We start from the raw sequence: 14,006 nt of genomic DNA on the forward strand, positions 1-14,006 counted from the left end.
ATTAATTTTCAAAGAATCAATGGTTGGCTGTAACTTTTACCATATTATATTGTTCTTTTCTGTTTCATTTCTGCCATTTTCTTTATTATTATTATTATTATTTGTTGTTGTTGTTGTTCTTTTGTGAAATCCTGCACTATCTTTGCAAATTTTTTATAGATCTGAAACTATTTTAAAATAAAAATATATTAAATATTTCAATCTGTTTCTAATACATATTATATTAATTGTTCAACTTTTTTAAAAAAAGATTTTATTTATTTATTTGAGAGAGAGATATAGACCACGAGTGGAGATGAGGGGCAGAGGAGAGGGAGACAGAAAAGCAGACTCTGCTGATCAGGGAGCCTGGCACAGGGCTCAATCCCAGGACCCCAAGATCATAACCTGAGCTGAACGCAGATGCTTAACTGACTGAGTCACCCGTGTGCCCCACAACTTTTAAATACTAATAATTTCCCCTATCACCTAGTCCCATTATTTTGCATTTTAAAGTTTTTTATTCAAGTTTAATTAACATCCAGTGTTATATTAGTTTCAGGTGTACAATATAGTGATTCAGCAATTGTATAATTTCTTGTGCTCATCACGATAAGAGTACTCACAATCTCCTTTATTTATTTCACCCATCCCTCCACCCACCTTCCTTCTGGCAACCACTAGCTTGTTCTCTGTATGTAAGAATCTGTTTTTTCACTTGTCTCTTTTTTCATTTGTTCATTTGTTTTGTTTCTTAAATTCCGCATATGAGTGAAATCATACGGTATTTGTCTTTCTCTGTCTGACTTATTTCACATAGCATTATACCCTGTAGGTCCATCCATATTGTTGCAAATGGCAAGATTTCACTATTTTTTGTGGCTGAGTAATATTCTATTGTCTCTCTCTCTATATATACACACACACCGCACATCTTCTTTATCCATTCATCTCTCCATGGACACTTGGGTTGCTTCCAAATTTGCTAACGTAAATAATGCTGTAATAAACATAGAGGTACATATATCTTTTTTAATTAATGTTTTTGTTTTCTTTGGGTAAATACCCAGTAGTAGAATTATTGGATCATATGGTAATCCTATTTTAAATTTTTTGAGGAACCTCGTTACTGTTTTCCACAGTAGCTGTGCCAGTTTGCATTCCCACCAACAGTGCACGAGGGTTCCATTTTCTCCACATCTTTGCCAACTTGGTATATCTTGTTTGTTTGTTTATTTATTTATTTGATGCTAGCCATTCTGAAGGTGTAAAGTATTTTATTTATTCTACTTTTTATCTCAGGAGTTATCTTCTTTCTTTTTATAATTTCTTGAGATGGGTGCTTAGATAACTGACTTTTAGTCTTTATTTTTTTTAACATATAAATTTAGGTGATTTTTCATTTAAGTATGAATTTGGTTGTATCCCATAAGTTTAAAATTTATTGAGGTGAAATTTACAATAACATAAAATTAATCATTTTAAAGTGAACAATCCAGAGAGGCATTTGGTACATTTACAATGAATGCAACTCTTTTTTCTATTTAGTTCCAAAACAGTTTTATAACTCTAACAGGAAACCCTGTACCCATTAAGCACTTACTTCCTTCATCTTCCCCTTCTCTCGGCCCCTGACGAACATGATTTTCTCCCTGTGTCTATGGAATTACCTATTTTGGATATATACCCCATAAGTTTTTATATGTTTTATTTTCACCACCAATCAATTCAAATATGTTCTAATTTTCCTCATGATTTTTGCTTTGGCCTCTGCATTGTTTAGAACTGTACATGTTTCTTAATTTCCAAATATTTGGATATGTTATAGTAATTTTATTTTGTTATCAATTTCTTGTTTAACTGCACTGTGGTCTGAGAACTTTAAAATATAACACTTATTTAGTCCAATATAGGGTCAAAGTTATAAAGATCATTATGTATACTTGAAAGAATAGGTATATTCTACATGTATTAAATCAATATTCTATATGTCAATTAGTTCAACTTTGTTAATTACCTTATTTTAAGTGTTTTATGTTTTTATTGATTCCTGTTTGCTTTATCTATTTGCTATTGAAACATTGTTTGAAAATTTTCTATTATGGTTATGAATTTTATTTCTCCTGTTATTTCATCAATTTTGCTTATATATTCTGAATCTATACTTTTTAGCTTTTCTATATATCATTATCACTCAGAGTAGATTAAGAATTTTATTATCAGGAGATGTTCCTCTTTATCTCTAGTACTGCTTCTTGCCTTAATGTCTAATTTTTCTCGTATTAATAGAGCTATAGTAACTTCCTTTTGCTTAAGGTTTATCTATTTTTATCATTTAATGTTATTCTTTTATTTTTACAATTCCTTTATATTTTAGATGGTTTTCTTATAAATATCATATAAGTGCTTTATTTAATGTCCAACAATCTTTGTTTTTTAACTGGGGCATTTCAGAGGCTCCAATTTTATATGTTAGAACCATTTTGTTATATCTCCTTTTGTCTTTTCCTGTCTTGTGTGTTTCTCATTCTTCTTTTCTCTGAGCTTGATTTTGAAAACTTTCTTTCTTATTATTCAGTTTACTAATTCTATATTTAGCTATATCCTCTATTTAGTTATATCTAATCTGCTATTCAAAACATCTGTTAAATTCTTAATTTTAAGTATTACATTTTTTAATTTTAGAATTTTCATTCTATAACTTTAGACTTTTTTATAGTTTCCATTTCTCTGTCAAAATTCTAGCTCTTGTCTTTGATCCCTATGAGCATATTAACTTAATAGGCATAATTCTTTTAAAGCCTGGGACTTATAAATCCATTATCTGCATCACCTGTGCATCTATTTTTATTGTCTGTTGTTCCTTGTAGGTTTTTTTTTTAATCATGTTGTCTTCCTTGCCCCCATCTGCTTGATTTTTTTGAGTTCCAGAAATTATATATGAAAAATGCTAGAAATAACTTAAAGCCTAAGATGATGTCAGAGAATTTACATCCACACCTGGAGTTCATTAGCTGCACTAGTAATCACCTTACTACAATTATGAGGACAGAAATAATTTGAATCAAGACTCTCATACAATTGCCAGACTATTTCTAGTTCACTCTTCTCCTTGGGTATAGGCCCTCAGGATCACAACCCAGATGTAAATTATTTAATAAGGTTCCTTGGTATCCAATTTTTGTTTCCTAAACTTGTGAGGCAATAAAAGGTTCTGCTCAGCTTCTCAGCCACTGCTACCTGAATAAGCAGATGGCTCTATTGGAAAAACTGTCTCAATGTCTTCTTGTCTTTCAGTTTGCTTTGCCTAGATCTTGGTCCTGTCACTCATTATTGTATTGCAAGCAGATTGTTAAAAATGTATAGCTTTTATAACTGTTCTTAGCATTAGCATTCATCTTTACTACCTAATACTTATTTCTGGAGACAGAGCAACTGCTTTTTAAAAAGCCAGAGCATTATATATCATGGGTCAGGAACAGCAGTAGCACTAGCATTAAAGTTTTGGTTCGTGTTTTTCTCTGTCATCTCTAGACCAGCTACAGCTTAGTAGAGTTTCTAGAACATCCCGTTCTAAACTCACTGCCACTTTCAGTGCCACAAAGCATTAAGTCTCGTTCTCACTCCCAAAAGTGCCTTAAGTTTTGCCTTGCCAGTGTGAATCAGTTCCTATGTCTCAAGACTCCATTCCTTCCAGACCTGGAATTCTGGATTTGCGTTCATCAATGGACGTAACCTTGGGCGATATTCAATTATTGGACCTCAGAAAACACTTTATCTTCCTGGTGCTTGGCTTCGTCCGGAAGACAATGAGGTGAGTCACCGCTACCCCTGCTTTTATGTTTCATAAACATTGAGATCTGCCTTCATCCCCAGAATGCAATTCAGTGTCTTTCTCATCCTGTACTGAATAGGCTTACCCTTTCTTACTGTCAACCTTTCTTTTCTCCCTAGATCATCCTGTTTGAGAAAAAGAAGAGTGGTTCATACATCCGAACTACAGATGAACCCGCACTGTAAGACTGTGTTATAATACATTTCTAGGATTGTTAGAGTTCATCTACAAGCATTTGTTTTAGTAGAAAGATTTATGTTGAGAATATCAGTGTTGCTTACAATAGCAAAAATGTAAAAATAACCTAAAAAATAAAAAGGAAATTATTATGAATATTATAGTATATCCATGTGATGCCGATTTTTAGGCTTTAAAAAGTCTTCAAAATCTTTAATGACTAATGTGCCTCGTTAAATCCTTAGCATAATTTATTCTCTAATCAAATGTGCCTTTAGGCAGATATGAATAAAATAATAACAAATTTTATTTCTGACTCTTCATACTCAGTTGGAAGGAAGAAAAGAGTCTCTGGCTTAAGAGAGAGTAAGGATTACTGCTTTCTCTATGCCAGAGAAAGTACCATGTATGCTGATTGGCAAATTCTTGGGGGGTGTGTGTGTGTAGGAGGGGGGAATACAAGGTGCCATGAACAATGTCTTCAGGCATTTCCCTACAGCCTGTGTTTCTCCAAGGGGACCAAACATTAATTCAATAAAAAATATACTAATGTCTAATTTGAGGGCAAAATCCGTATAAAATTCTAAGACTAGGAGAAAATATCTATGGTGAAAGAGCCACGATAGCAAAAAAAAAGGGGGTGGGGGATCTAAGGTTTCCGTAATGCTCAGATATTAACTTTAGATTTTGTTGAATATGTATGTTAATAAATTTAGCTTAACTGTTTAATACACATAATGCTTCTAACTTTCAAAAAACAAAACAAAACAAAACCTAAAGGGGACAAACAGAATGAGGGGAAAAAAGGCAACTAAAAAACTTAACCAGTAAAAGGTAAAAGAAAGTAGACGATAAAGTAAAAAATAAGTAGGAAACATATATTAAGATAGTAGAAATAAATACAAATACATTAGCAACCACAGTAAATTTTGTAAATGTACTAAACCTCAAAAGGTAAAAGTTGTAGTTTTACAAGAGATACACCTTTAACATAGTACACAACATGATAGAAAGTTAAGATAAAAAAAAAAACATACCATGCAGGACACCTGGGTGGCTCAGTCATTAAGCGTCTGCCTTCGGCTCAGGGCGTGATCCCAGGGTCCTGGGATCGAGCCCCCATTGGGCTCCCTGCTCCACTGGGAGCCTGCTTCTTCCTCTCCCACTCCCCCTGCCTGTGTTCCCTCTCTCGCTGGCTGTCTCTCTCTCTGTCAAATAAATAAATAAAATCTTTAAAAAAAAATAAGAAATAACAAGTGTCAGTGAGGATGTGGAGAAAAGGGAAACTTTATGCATTGTTGATGGGAAGGTAAATTTCCTGCAGCCACTATGGAGAACAGTATGGAGGCTCCTTAAAAAATGTGGAATAGAAATACCATATGATTAGTAATTTCACTACTTGGTATTTACCTGAAGAAAACAAAAACACTAATTCAAAAAAATATGTGCACCTTTGTGTTTATTACAACATTACTTATAATAGCCAAGATATAGAAGCTGTTCAAATATCCATGGATAGATGAATGGATAAAGAAATTCTGATACACACACGCACACACAATGGAGTAGCCATAAAACGATTGAAATCTTGCCATTCATGACATGTATAGACCTAGAGTGTATTATGCTAACTGAAGTCAGACAAAGAAAGACAAATACCGTATGATTTCACTTATATGTGGAATCTAAAAAACAAATGCACAAACAAACAGAAACAGGTACATAAATACAGAGAACAAACTGGTAGTTGCCAGAGGGGAGGGAGGGGAGGGTATGGGGTGAGATAGGTAAAGGGGATTAAGAGGTACAAACTTCCAGTTACAAAATAAATAAATCATGGGGATGAAAAGTGCAACACAGGGAATATAGTCAATAATATTATAATAACTTTGTATGGTGATGGATAATAACGACACTTATTGTAGTGAGCATTTTGTAATGTATATAATTGTTGAATCACTGTGTTATCCACCTGAGACTAATATAAAATCTGTCAACTATACCTCAATTAGAAATATAAATATATACAGACCATGCAAATTCTTATTGAAAAAGCTGGAGTAACCATATTAATATCAGACAAGTAGACTGAATGCTAATAGGCATTAGTAGATATAGACAATTACTGATAATGATAAAAGATTTAACTCATGGAGGGGCGCCTGGGTGGCACAGCGGTTAAGCGTCTGCCTTCGGCTCAGGGCGTGATCCCGGCGTTATGGGATCGAGCCCCACATCAGGCTCCTCTGCTGTGAGCCTGCTTCTTCCTCTCCCACTCCCCCTGCTTGTGTTCCCTCTCTCGGGCTGTCTCTATCTCTGTCGAATAAATAAATAAAATCTTTAAAAAAAAAAAAGATTTAACTCATGGAAAAATACAATTCTAGAGTTGTATGTCCCTAAACATTTAGCCTCAATATATAAAGCAAATATTTCTCGTTCTATACATAGAAAAAGACAAATAGAAATATTTTGTATTTGAGAAAAGTTCTTGAAATTAAGATATGGCTCTTATATGAGAAAATCCATCCTTTTAAAATTCACAGTTCAGTAGTTTTTAGTGTAGTATATTCATAAGGTTGTTGTAACCATCCTCTAAATCCAGAACATTTTCCTCACTCTGAAAAGAAATCTTGTACCCGTTAGCAGTCACTCCCCTGCGCCCCTCCCCAGCTCCTGGGAACATTAATCTACTTGCTATCTCTATGTATCCACCTATTCTGAACATTTCATGTACATGGGGTCACACAGTATGTGGCCCTTTGTGACTGGCTTCTTTCACTTGCCATAATGTTTGTAAGATTCATTCGTGTAGCATAGATCAGTACTTCATTCCTTTGTAGGGATTAATTAAATTCTGTTATATGGATACCACATCTTGTTTATCCATTCATCAATGAGTGGATATTTGAGTTCTTTCTAATTTTTGGCTGTTGTGAATAATGCTGCTCTGAACATTCACACTCAAGTTTATGTGTGAACATATCTTTTCAGTTCTTTTGGGTGTATACCTAGGAGTGGAATTGCTGGGACACGTGATAACGCTATGTTTAATTTTTTGAGGAAACACCAAACTGTTATCCTAAGTGGCTACACCACTTTACATTCATTCCCACCAACAATGAATGAGGGTTCTAATTTTTCCACATCCTCACTAACACTTGCTTTAATCTTTTTTTTTTTTTACTACTATAGCCATCCTAGTGGGTGTGAAATGCTATCTCATTGTCGCTTTGATTTGCAGTCCCCTAAACATGTATCCTTTTAAATACTGAGTGTAAAAATGTAGCAATGGAGTAATGTAACTGTACTTTAAGATAACAAAAATAATCTCTGAAATTTCATCCTCATTTCAGCTTTCATTTTCACAGGATACTAGTATTCCTCAGCAAGTGTCATGTTAGGATAACTTTTCCTCTCAAAGCATGTCAATGTGTTCCTGCTTCAGCAGGTTCAAGAAAATAAATCATTTGCTGTTTGGCCTCCTATGTTGCTATTATTTTCTGTAAAGTATGGTATTAAGTCTTTCTTTTGCTAAAGCTTAAAATTTTTTTTAAAACATGCATTAGCTGCTATTCAATCTTTCTGAACATCTTGCATAAAGTAAAGGGACAAGAGAGTTTCAAAATATCTTGTATGTCATGGAATTTGTTTTTGGTTGAAAAATGCTTACTTTATACTATGCTGAAATTACTTTCTAAATATGGAGCTGAAGGTCATAAATGAAGCTATACATTTGTAATTCCTAAATCATTTATGGCTTTAGCCATGTTTGTCCTTTGCCAATGACAAATACATAGCACCCGTATTTCCTAATTTTTCATTTGATAAATATTTCTTAGTTTGCTGTGCTAGACTAAGAAATCATGGTAACAAAGTAAAGGAGAGGCATAGCTAAATTCATCATTAATTTATTATGCTGTCAAGCGCTAAGAAGAATTCTATTTGTTCCTATATGTCCTGATATCTGATATCTAAAATATAGATATTTCATATCACTAACTGGTGCATAACAAAATGTCATTTGGGGAAAAGGTTTTCAGTGACATGTCTTGTAGAAGGAACTTCACACCTGGGAATCATCTTGGGCAGATTTTTAAAAATCTTTGGGCAGTTGGAAATGACTGAAAATAGCAAGATAGGGCAATTATTTTGAGACTTTTTTTTAGCTTCCATGGACTCAAATCTGTAAGAAATTGTCCTCTTAAAATATTGTAAGTCTGTCCTTTTGAAGTTTGATAGAACAAAATGTGACTAAGTTTTGTTTAATGCTTTCATCCTCTCTTCACGTGTTGATCATTCTTTGTTCTATCTGGATTGAACATGATTTAACACACATGTAACTGCCTATCGTGTTGTAGCTTTTCCTCCTCATGAAATTTCAAGGTGGTGAGAATTCCCAAAGAAGACTTTTTTCCAAGACTCACAGCTGCAATGAAATTAAGTAATATAATTAAATTCAGCTTATAAAGAGTATGTCGTTCAATGTTATGAATGGTAGACATCAAACAGTTCTAAGGTGATAAAATTGTGATATAACAATATTGGTAGCTCTTAATTATTATTTATATTTTTAAATTTATATGCTATATAAATATATGTCTATCTTTTTTAAGATTTATTTATTTATTTATTTATTTATTTGAGAGAGAGAGAGAGAGAGAGCACGCACATGTGGGGGGAGGGAAAAGGAAGAGGAAGAGAGGGAATGTTAAACAGACTCCCCACTGAATGTGAAGTCCAATGCAGGGCTCGATCTCATACCCCTGAGATCATGACCTGACCTGAAACCAAGAGTCAGATGCTTAACTGAATGAGGCACTGAGGCACCCCTATGTTCTTTATTTTCTAAAGATCATCTATTTACATACAGTTGTTGGCTCAGAGAAGATATCATATTCTTCCTTAGAACTTAGAAAGCTAAAGTACTCTCTTAATATTCTTACTGGCTATTAATGCATTTCTCTATGTGCATAAGTGTTTGAAAGTTCTTAAACATTACTTCTGGACATTATGGTAATAGTTTTCATAATAGCCATTAATCATTATTTTGCTTAAACTTATCAATAAAGTTTTAATGTTTTACTTCATGTCACATCTCAACGGTATACCTACATTTGAAAGTTAATATTCAGATATTAACAATAAATTCAAATGATGAGTCCAGTTCTCATTTCTTTTTTTTTATTTTAATTTTTTAAATTATATTATGTTAGTCACCATAAAGTACATCCCTGGTTTCTGATGTAAAGTTCGATGCTTCATTAGTTGCGTATAACACCCAGTGCACCATGCAANAGTTCTTATGTTCCATAGATGAGAGAAATCATATGATAATTGTCTTTCTCTGCTTGACTTATTTCACTTAGCATTATCTCCTCCAGTGCCGTCCATGTTGCAGCAAATGTTGAGAACTCGTTCTTTCTGATAGCTGAGTAATATTCCATTGTATATATGGACCACTGACAGTGTTGCACTGTGTTTGAAATTAACCTAAGTGATCATTCTGTCACAGAGGATGCAGTAATACCGTAAATGATCCTGTATATGCCGACTCGGCCACCAGCCCCCATCCACTTCACCTGCTCAAGGATATTGCTCCAGAGATTCTGCAAAGACTCTGCTACTTGATGGTTTCCACTCTCCTTGGATCGTGATCACTATCAGCATACAGTCGTTCCTATCTAAAGTACAAATGAATTCAGAATACTACCCCTGACTCCGAGTTAAGAACCACCAGCTACTGTACCAATTATTGATTCCCCTTTCATTCTTAGACTCTTCATCCTCTCTAAACCTATTCCAGTCAGCTTCCCTGACCCTAACCCCCACCTCCACCTAAGCTGCCTGCATTCTAGTCACCAAAACCCTCCATGGACTGAATCCGTTGATTCATTATCAGTCTTTCCTTAACTTGACCTGTCAGCACCAAGTAACGTAGGTCATTACTGCTTCCTCCTTGGTAACTTCTCTCTCTTGGTGTTCAGGATGCTATCTTTTCTGAGTGTTCTTCCTGCCTCACTGGCTGCTCCTCCTAGTTCAGCTTTGCTGGTTTCACCTCTTTTCTCAGTGTCAGGTGACCCAGGGCTCATCCTTGGTCCTCTTTCTCTGTCTGCACTTACTTCATTGATGATCTCACACAGGCTCATGCCTTTAAATACCAACTCTGTGTCAATGTCTAAATTTATATCTCCATGCCAGAGCTCTCTCCTGAACTTTAGGCTTGTGCATTCAATAGCTTATGTGATATCTCTACTAGCATGTTCACAGATATCTCAAACTCAACCAGCCCAAGTTGCACTTCGGATATTCCCCTACAAACCCCACAGCCCTCTCCATCTTGGGTAAGGGCAACTCCAATTCTTCCAGTGTCTTAGCCCCAGCATGTTGGAGTAATTCTTGAATCCTCTTTATTTCTCTCATCCCACGAATGATCCTGGAATCACAACAATCCTCCAGTCTCTGCTTTCAAACTATTTCCAGAAATCCAACACTTCCCACCACCTCCGTTCCTACCACCCTTGTGTGAGCCAGCATCATCTCTCACTGGGATTACTGCCTCAAAGCTGGTCTCCTTTCTTCTGCTCTTGCCCACTCCTGGTGAGCCTCGACACAGCAGCTGGAGGAGACTTCCAAAGCATCATTGAGGTCCGAAGCCTGCAATGGCTTCCAGTTTATTTGGGGTCAGAGTCCTCTGAAAGGCCATCCATCATTAGGGCCCTGTACTTCTCTGACTTCACTGTTTAGTTCTCTCCCACCCTTTCACTTCCCACGCGGACCTTGCAGTTCCCAGAACACCCTGTCATGCTCCTGCCTGAGAGCCTTTGCACTGTGGGTTCTCTCTGCTTGCATAGCCCTTCCTCCAGATATCTGCATGCATGGTTAACTCTCACCTCTTTCAGATCTTTGCTCAGTTAACATCGGTTCAGCAAGGTCTCCTCTGTGCACGCCCCTCCCCCATGCTCAAAATCTCCTTCCTTCATCTACTTTATTTTTGCAATTTATTACCTTTGGGCATACTCTACAATTTACTTATTCATTTGTTAATTTTTGATGTCTTTCTTCCTCAGCTTAAATATAAATTTCAAAGGGAAGGATCCTCATCTGTTTTGTTCACTGATTAACCGCAAGCACCTAAAACAGTGTTCAGCACACAGTAGTCATTAAACATTTGTTGCTTACTTCTTAATGAATGGAATATTGAATTAGGTCTTTGGCTTTTCTGCCTTCCAAAGGCTGAGGCTGAAAAGTGATCGTTTTGAACTATAAAGGTCAATGATGAAGTTCAGTGCGTCCCTCCCCAATGCATACAGACAGGTCCCTTCCAGTCCCACTGACACATCTCTTGGGGTGAAAAGCCTTGACTACTTCTCTTAACTTGGATCTGCTTTCTTTTTCTCTTTCCAAGGCCAAAATCACCTTCCTGGGACTTTCTATTTTCTTTTTGTCTACGGTTGAAATTGCCCTCATTTATTCCCAGAAATTCCCCATGTTCTTAATTTCTTTGCTCAAGACTCTTTGGCAACTTAACATCAAAACTGGTCTTGTCCTGTAACCTGGAGCAAAAGAGCTGGAGAGGGTGGGTGGAGAGGGCTGGTCCAGGCATCTATCTATAAGGAGGAGGGCGAAGAAGAGCTGGTTGTATCATAGTCCAGCGGCCCAAGTAGTTGCTCTATCACAGAAGCCACAATTTGCATCTTGTTCCCATGACTTTAAGACAGATTTCATCAAATGTTTTTCTAAAATTCAGATGCATTATACTTAAGGCATTATAAAAAATAAGACGTGATAAATGGATAATTGATCTGTAAACCTGTATGTTACCTATTAAAAATAAAAATAAAACAACCAATAAGGTTAGTTTGATATGATTATTTTTCTTGAGAGCCTCCACTGTACTGATTCTGAATGACTGTAGCTTTTATTCTGCCACCCACCCCACCCCCCCCGCCGGGGTGGGGGTTCTCATTATACTATGTGGGGGAGGTGACTTCTCAAAAAAGGAACTGTGCTCTCTGGGACAGTTGGAGCTCTAACTTAAGGTCGTGGGCTGAGGATGTCAACAAGACTTCATTAAAAAAAAAAAAAGTTTTGTATGTTTCTAAACCAAAACCCTGACACCAGAAAGGTAGCCTGTAAAGATTGATTCCTGAGCCTCAGGGATTTGTTGCCATCCCAAGCGCCTTGCCAGACCACGTTTTTACATCTCCACAAGGCAGTCATTTAACTGTAGCTTCTGTTCCCAGGATTTGAGTATTTCATTGTCTGCTTTGGGTTAAAGTCATTACACATTCTGCAAAGGGGTATTTTGAAGGAGTATCTTGCTAACATTTTAAAAACCAAAAGTCTCGACTCCTTAGCAGAACACCTCTCAGGTTAGTGCTATCTTTGTAAGATTCTCTGTGGTATCATTAAAGCCAGATGAAGTGAAATTGTTCCTAAATTGTGGATAGCTCTATTTATAGTTCTGAGCTTCCCAGAAAGTTAAGGGTTAATGATTTTTTTTTTTTTAAAGAGCGGAGTTATTTATGTTTTCTTTCATAAATAAAAACAAGGGATACAGGGATGGGCCAAGAATTTCAGGGGTTTTATAGGTCATGCTAACAGGTTTTTACTAATATCTGAAAAAAAAATGGAAATACTGGTATTGATTATTAACTTGAGTATCCCCTGATGTGTAATAGATTGTACTACTGCTCGGGAATATCATAAGGAGTGAGGGGTGAGTGTTGCGTATGTGCCAGGGAGAGGTCTCCAAAGGTAAAGAGGGGGCTAACCTTTGACACTTTCCCCATGTCTCATGGGCTAGCTTTTTTTTTTTTTTTTTAAGATTTTATTTATTTATGTAACAGAGAGACAGCCAGCGAGAGAGGGAACACACCAGGGGAGTGGGAGAGGAAGAAGCAGGCTCCCAGCCGAGGAGCCCGATGTGGGGCTGGAGCCTGATGTGGGGCTGGAGCCTGATATGGGGCTGGAGCCTGATATGGGGCTGGAGCCCGATATGGGGCTGGAGCCCGATGTGGGACTCGATCCCAGAACGCCGGGATCACGCCCTGAGCCAAAGGCAGCCGCTTAACGACTGCACTACCCAGGAGCCCCTCATGGGCTAGCTTTTATCCCAATCATGTTAGAATATTTTTATGATAGTCCTAATAACTATCAAGCAATTATATGTCTTTTAAAAAATGGAGAAAAGGTATTGATTTTATAGCGTGTGACGGGGGAGCTACTTCTCTCTCTGAATGTCTCCAGGAATGTTTCTGGCCCTGCTAGCCTCCCCCCTTGTTTGGTGGTTTTTTTCTCTCCTCGGTTTAACTTTTCCTCCCTACTAAATATTTGCCTAATGCTAGTACAAGGACCCTTCACAGCAAACTCTGCATGTCTTTGTTCTGAGCAGTAAAATCTCATTTTGCTCCTATCAGTTTTACAAGTTCAAAACTATGTACAAGTGTAGGAAGTGCTTTTGAAACATGCAACAGGGGATATTTTCTAGAAACTCGGATGCTCTGAAAAAACATTAGCTTTCCTAGAAAATGTTTCAGATTTTCTTTCAGTAAAATCTGAATTTTGTTCTTAGGATGAGTTGGGTGTGTGTGATTGTTAGAAAGCATAGATTTGCCCAAATATCACACAATATCCTTTGTGACATAATTCTGTACCAGAGTAAGAATTTTATTCGTCCTTTCATAAAATTTGAGTGTTTTATCTGGATCTTTTTTAAGATAAAAAATTGAAAGTGATGGGAGTCAGGACCAGAGTAAGACTTGTGGAAACTAAAGGCGAAAAATATTTTGGTGCTCCTTCCTCTGCACCTTACCACCCCCCATGCTATTCAAACGTGAACCACACTAAGCCATAAAATATGTCTAAAGGAAATTCTACAACGTTCTGACTTTTCATATGATACTTCACTACTTCAAAATTTTTTTTTCTTCAAAATCTGAATTGTTTTAAAGCATTGTGTTGGCTTTGCAGGCGCCTTTAATACATGCTTGCTACTGTAGCGCGGTGGGGGGTG

General features: G+C 36.5%; 1 protein-coding gene across 2 annotated transcripts in view; it reads left to right on the top strand.

Moving 5' to 3' along the window:
- Positions 1 to 9,684, top strand: part of LOC100471178 (beta-galactosidase-1-like protein 3) — a 52,734-nt gene extending 43,050 nt beyond the window's left edge. Inside the window, exons 19-21 of one of the 2 annotated variants that reach the window (XM_034666119.1) lie at positions 3,677 to 3,793; positions 3,934 to 3,995; positions 9,504 to 9,684. In XM_034666119.1, coding sequence (XP_034522010.1) covers positions 3,677 to 3,793; positions 3,934 to 3,995; positions 9,504 to 9,645 — 321 coding nt within the window. In that variant the 3' untranslated portion in view covers positions 9,646 to 9,684. Of the gene's footprint in view, positions 1 to 3,676; positions 3,794 to 3,933; positions 4,085 to 9,503 lie in introns of those variants that run through there. The other variant, XM_034666120.1, reaches the window with a different exon arrangement.
- The last annotated feature ends 4,322 nt before the right edge of the window (positions 9,685 to 14,006 follow it).

Source organism: Ailuropoda melanoleuca, chromosome 8 (genome assembly GCF_002007445.2).
Source record: "Ailuropoda melanoleuca isolate Jingjing chromosome 8, ASM200744v2, whole genome shotgun sequence".
Classification (NCBI taxonomy): domain Eukaryota; kingdom Metazoa; phylum Chordata; class Mammalia; order Carnivora; family Ursidae; genus Ailuropoda; species Ailuropoda melanoleuca.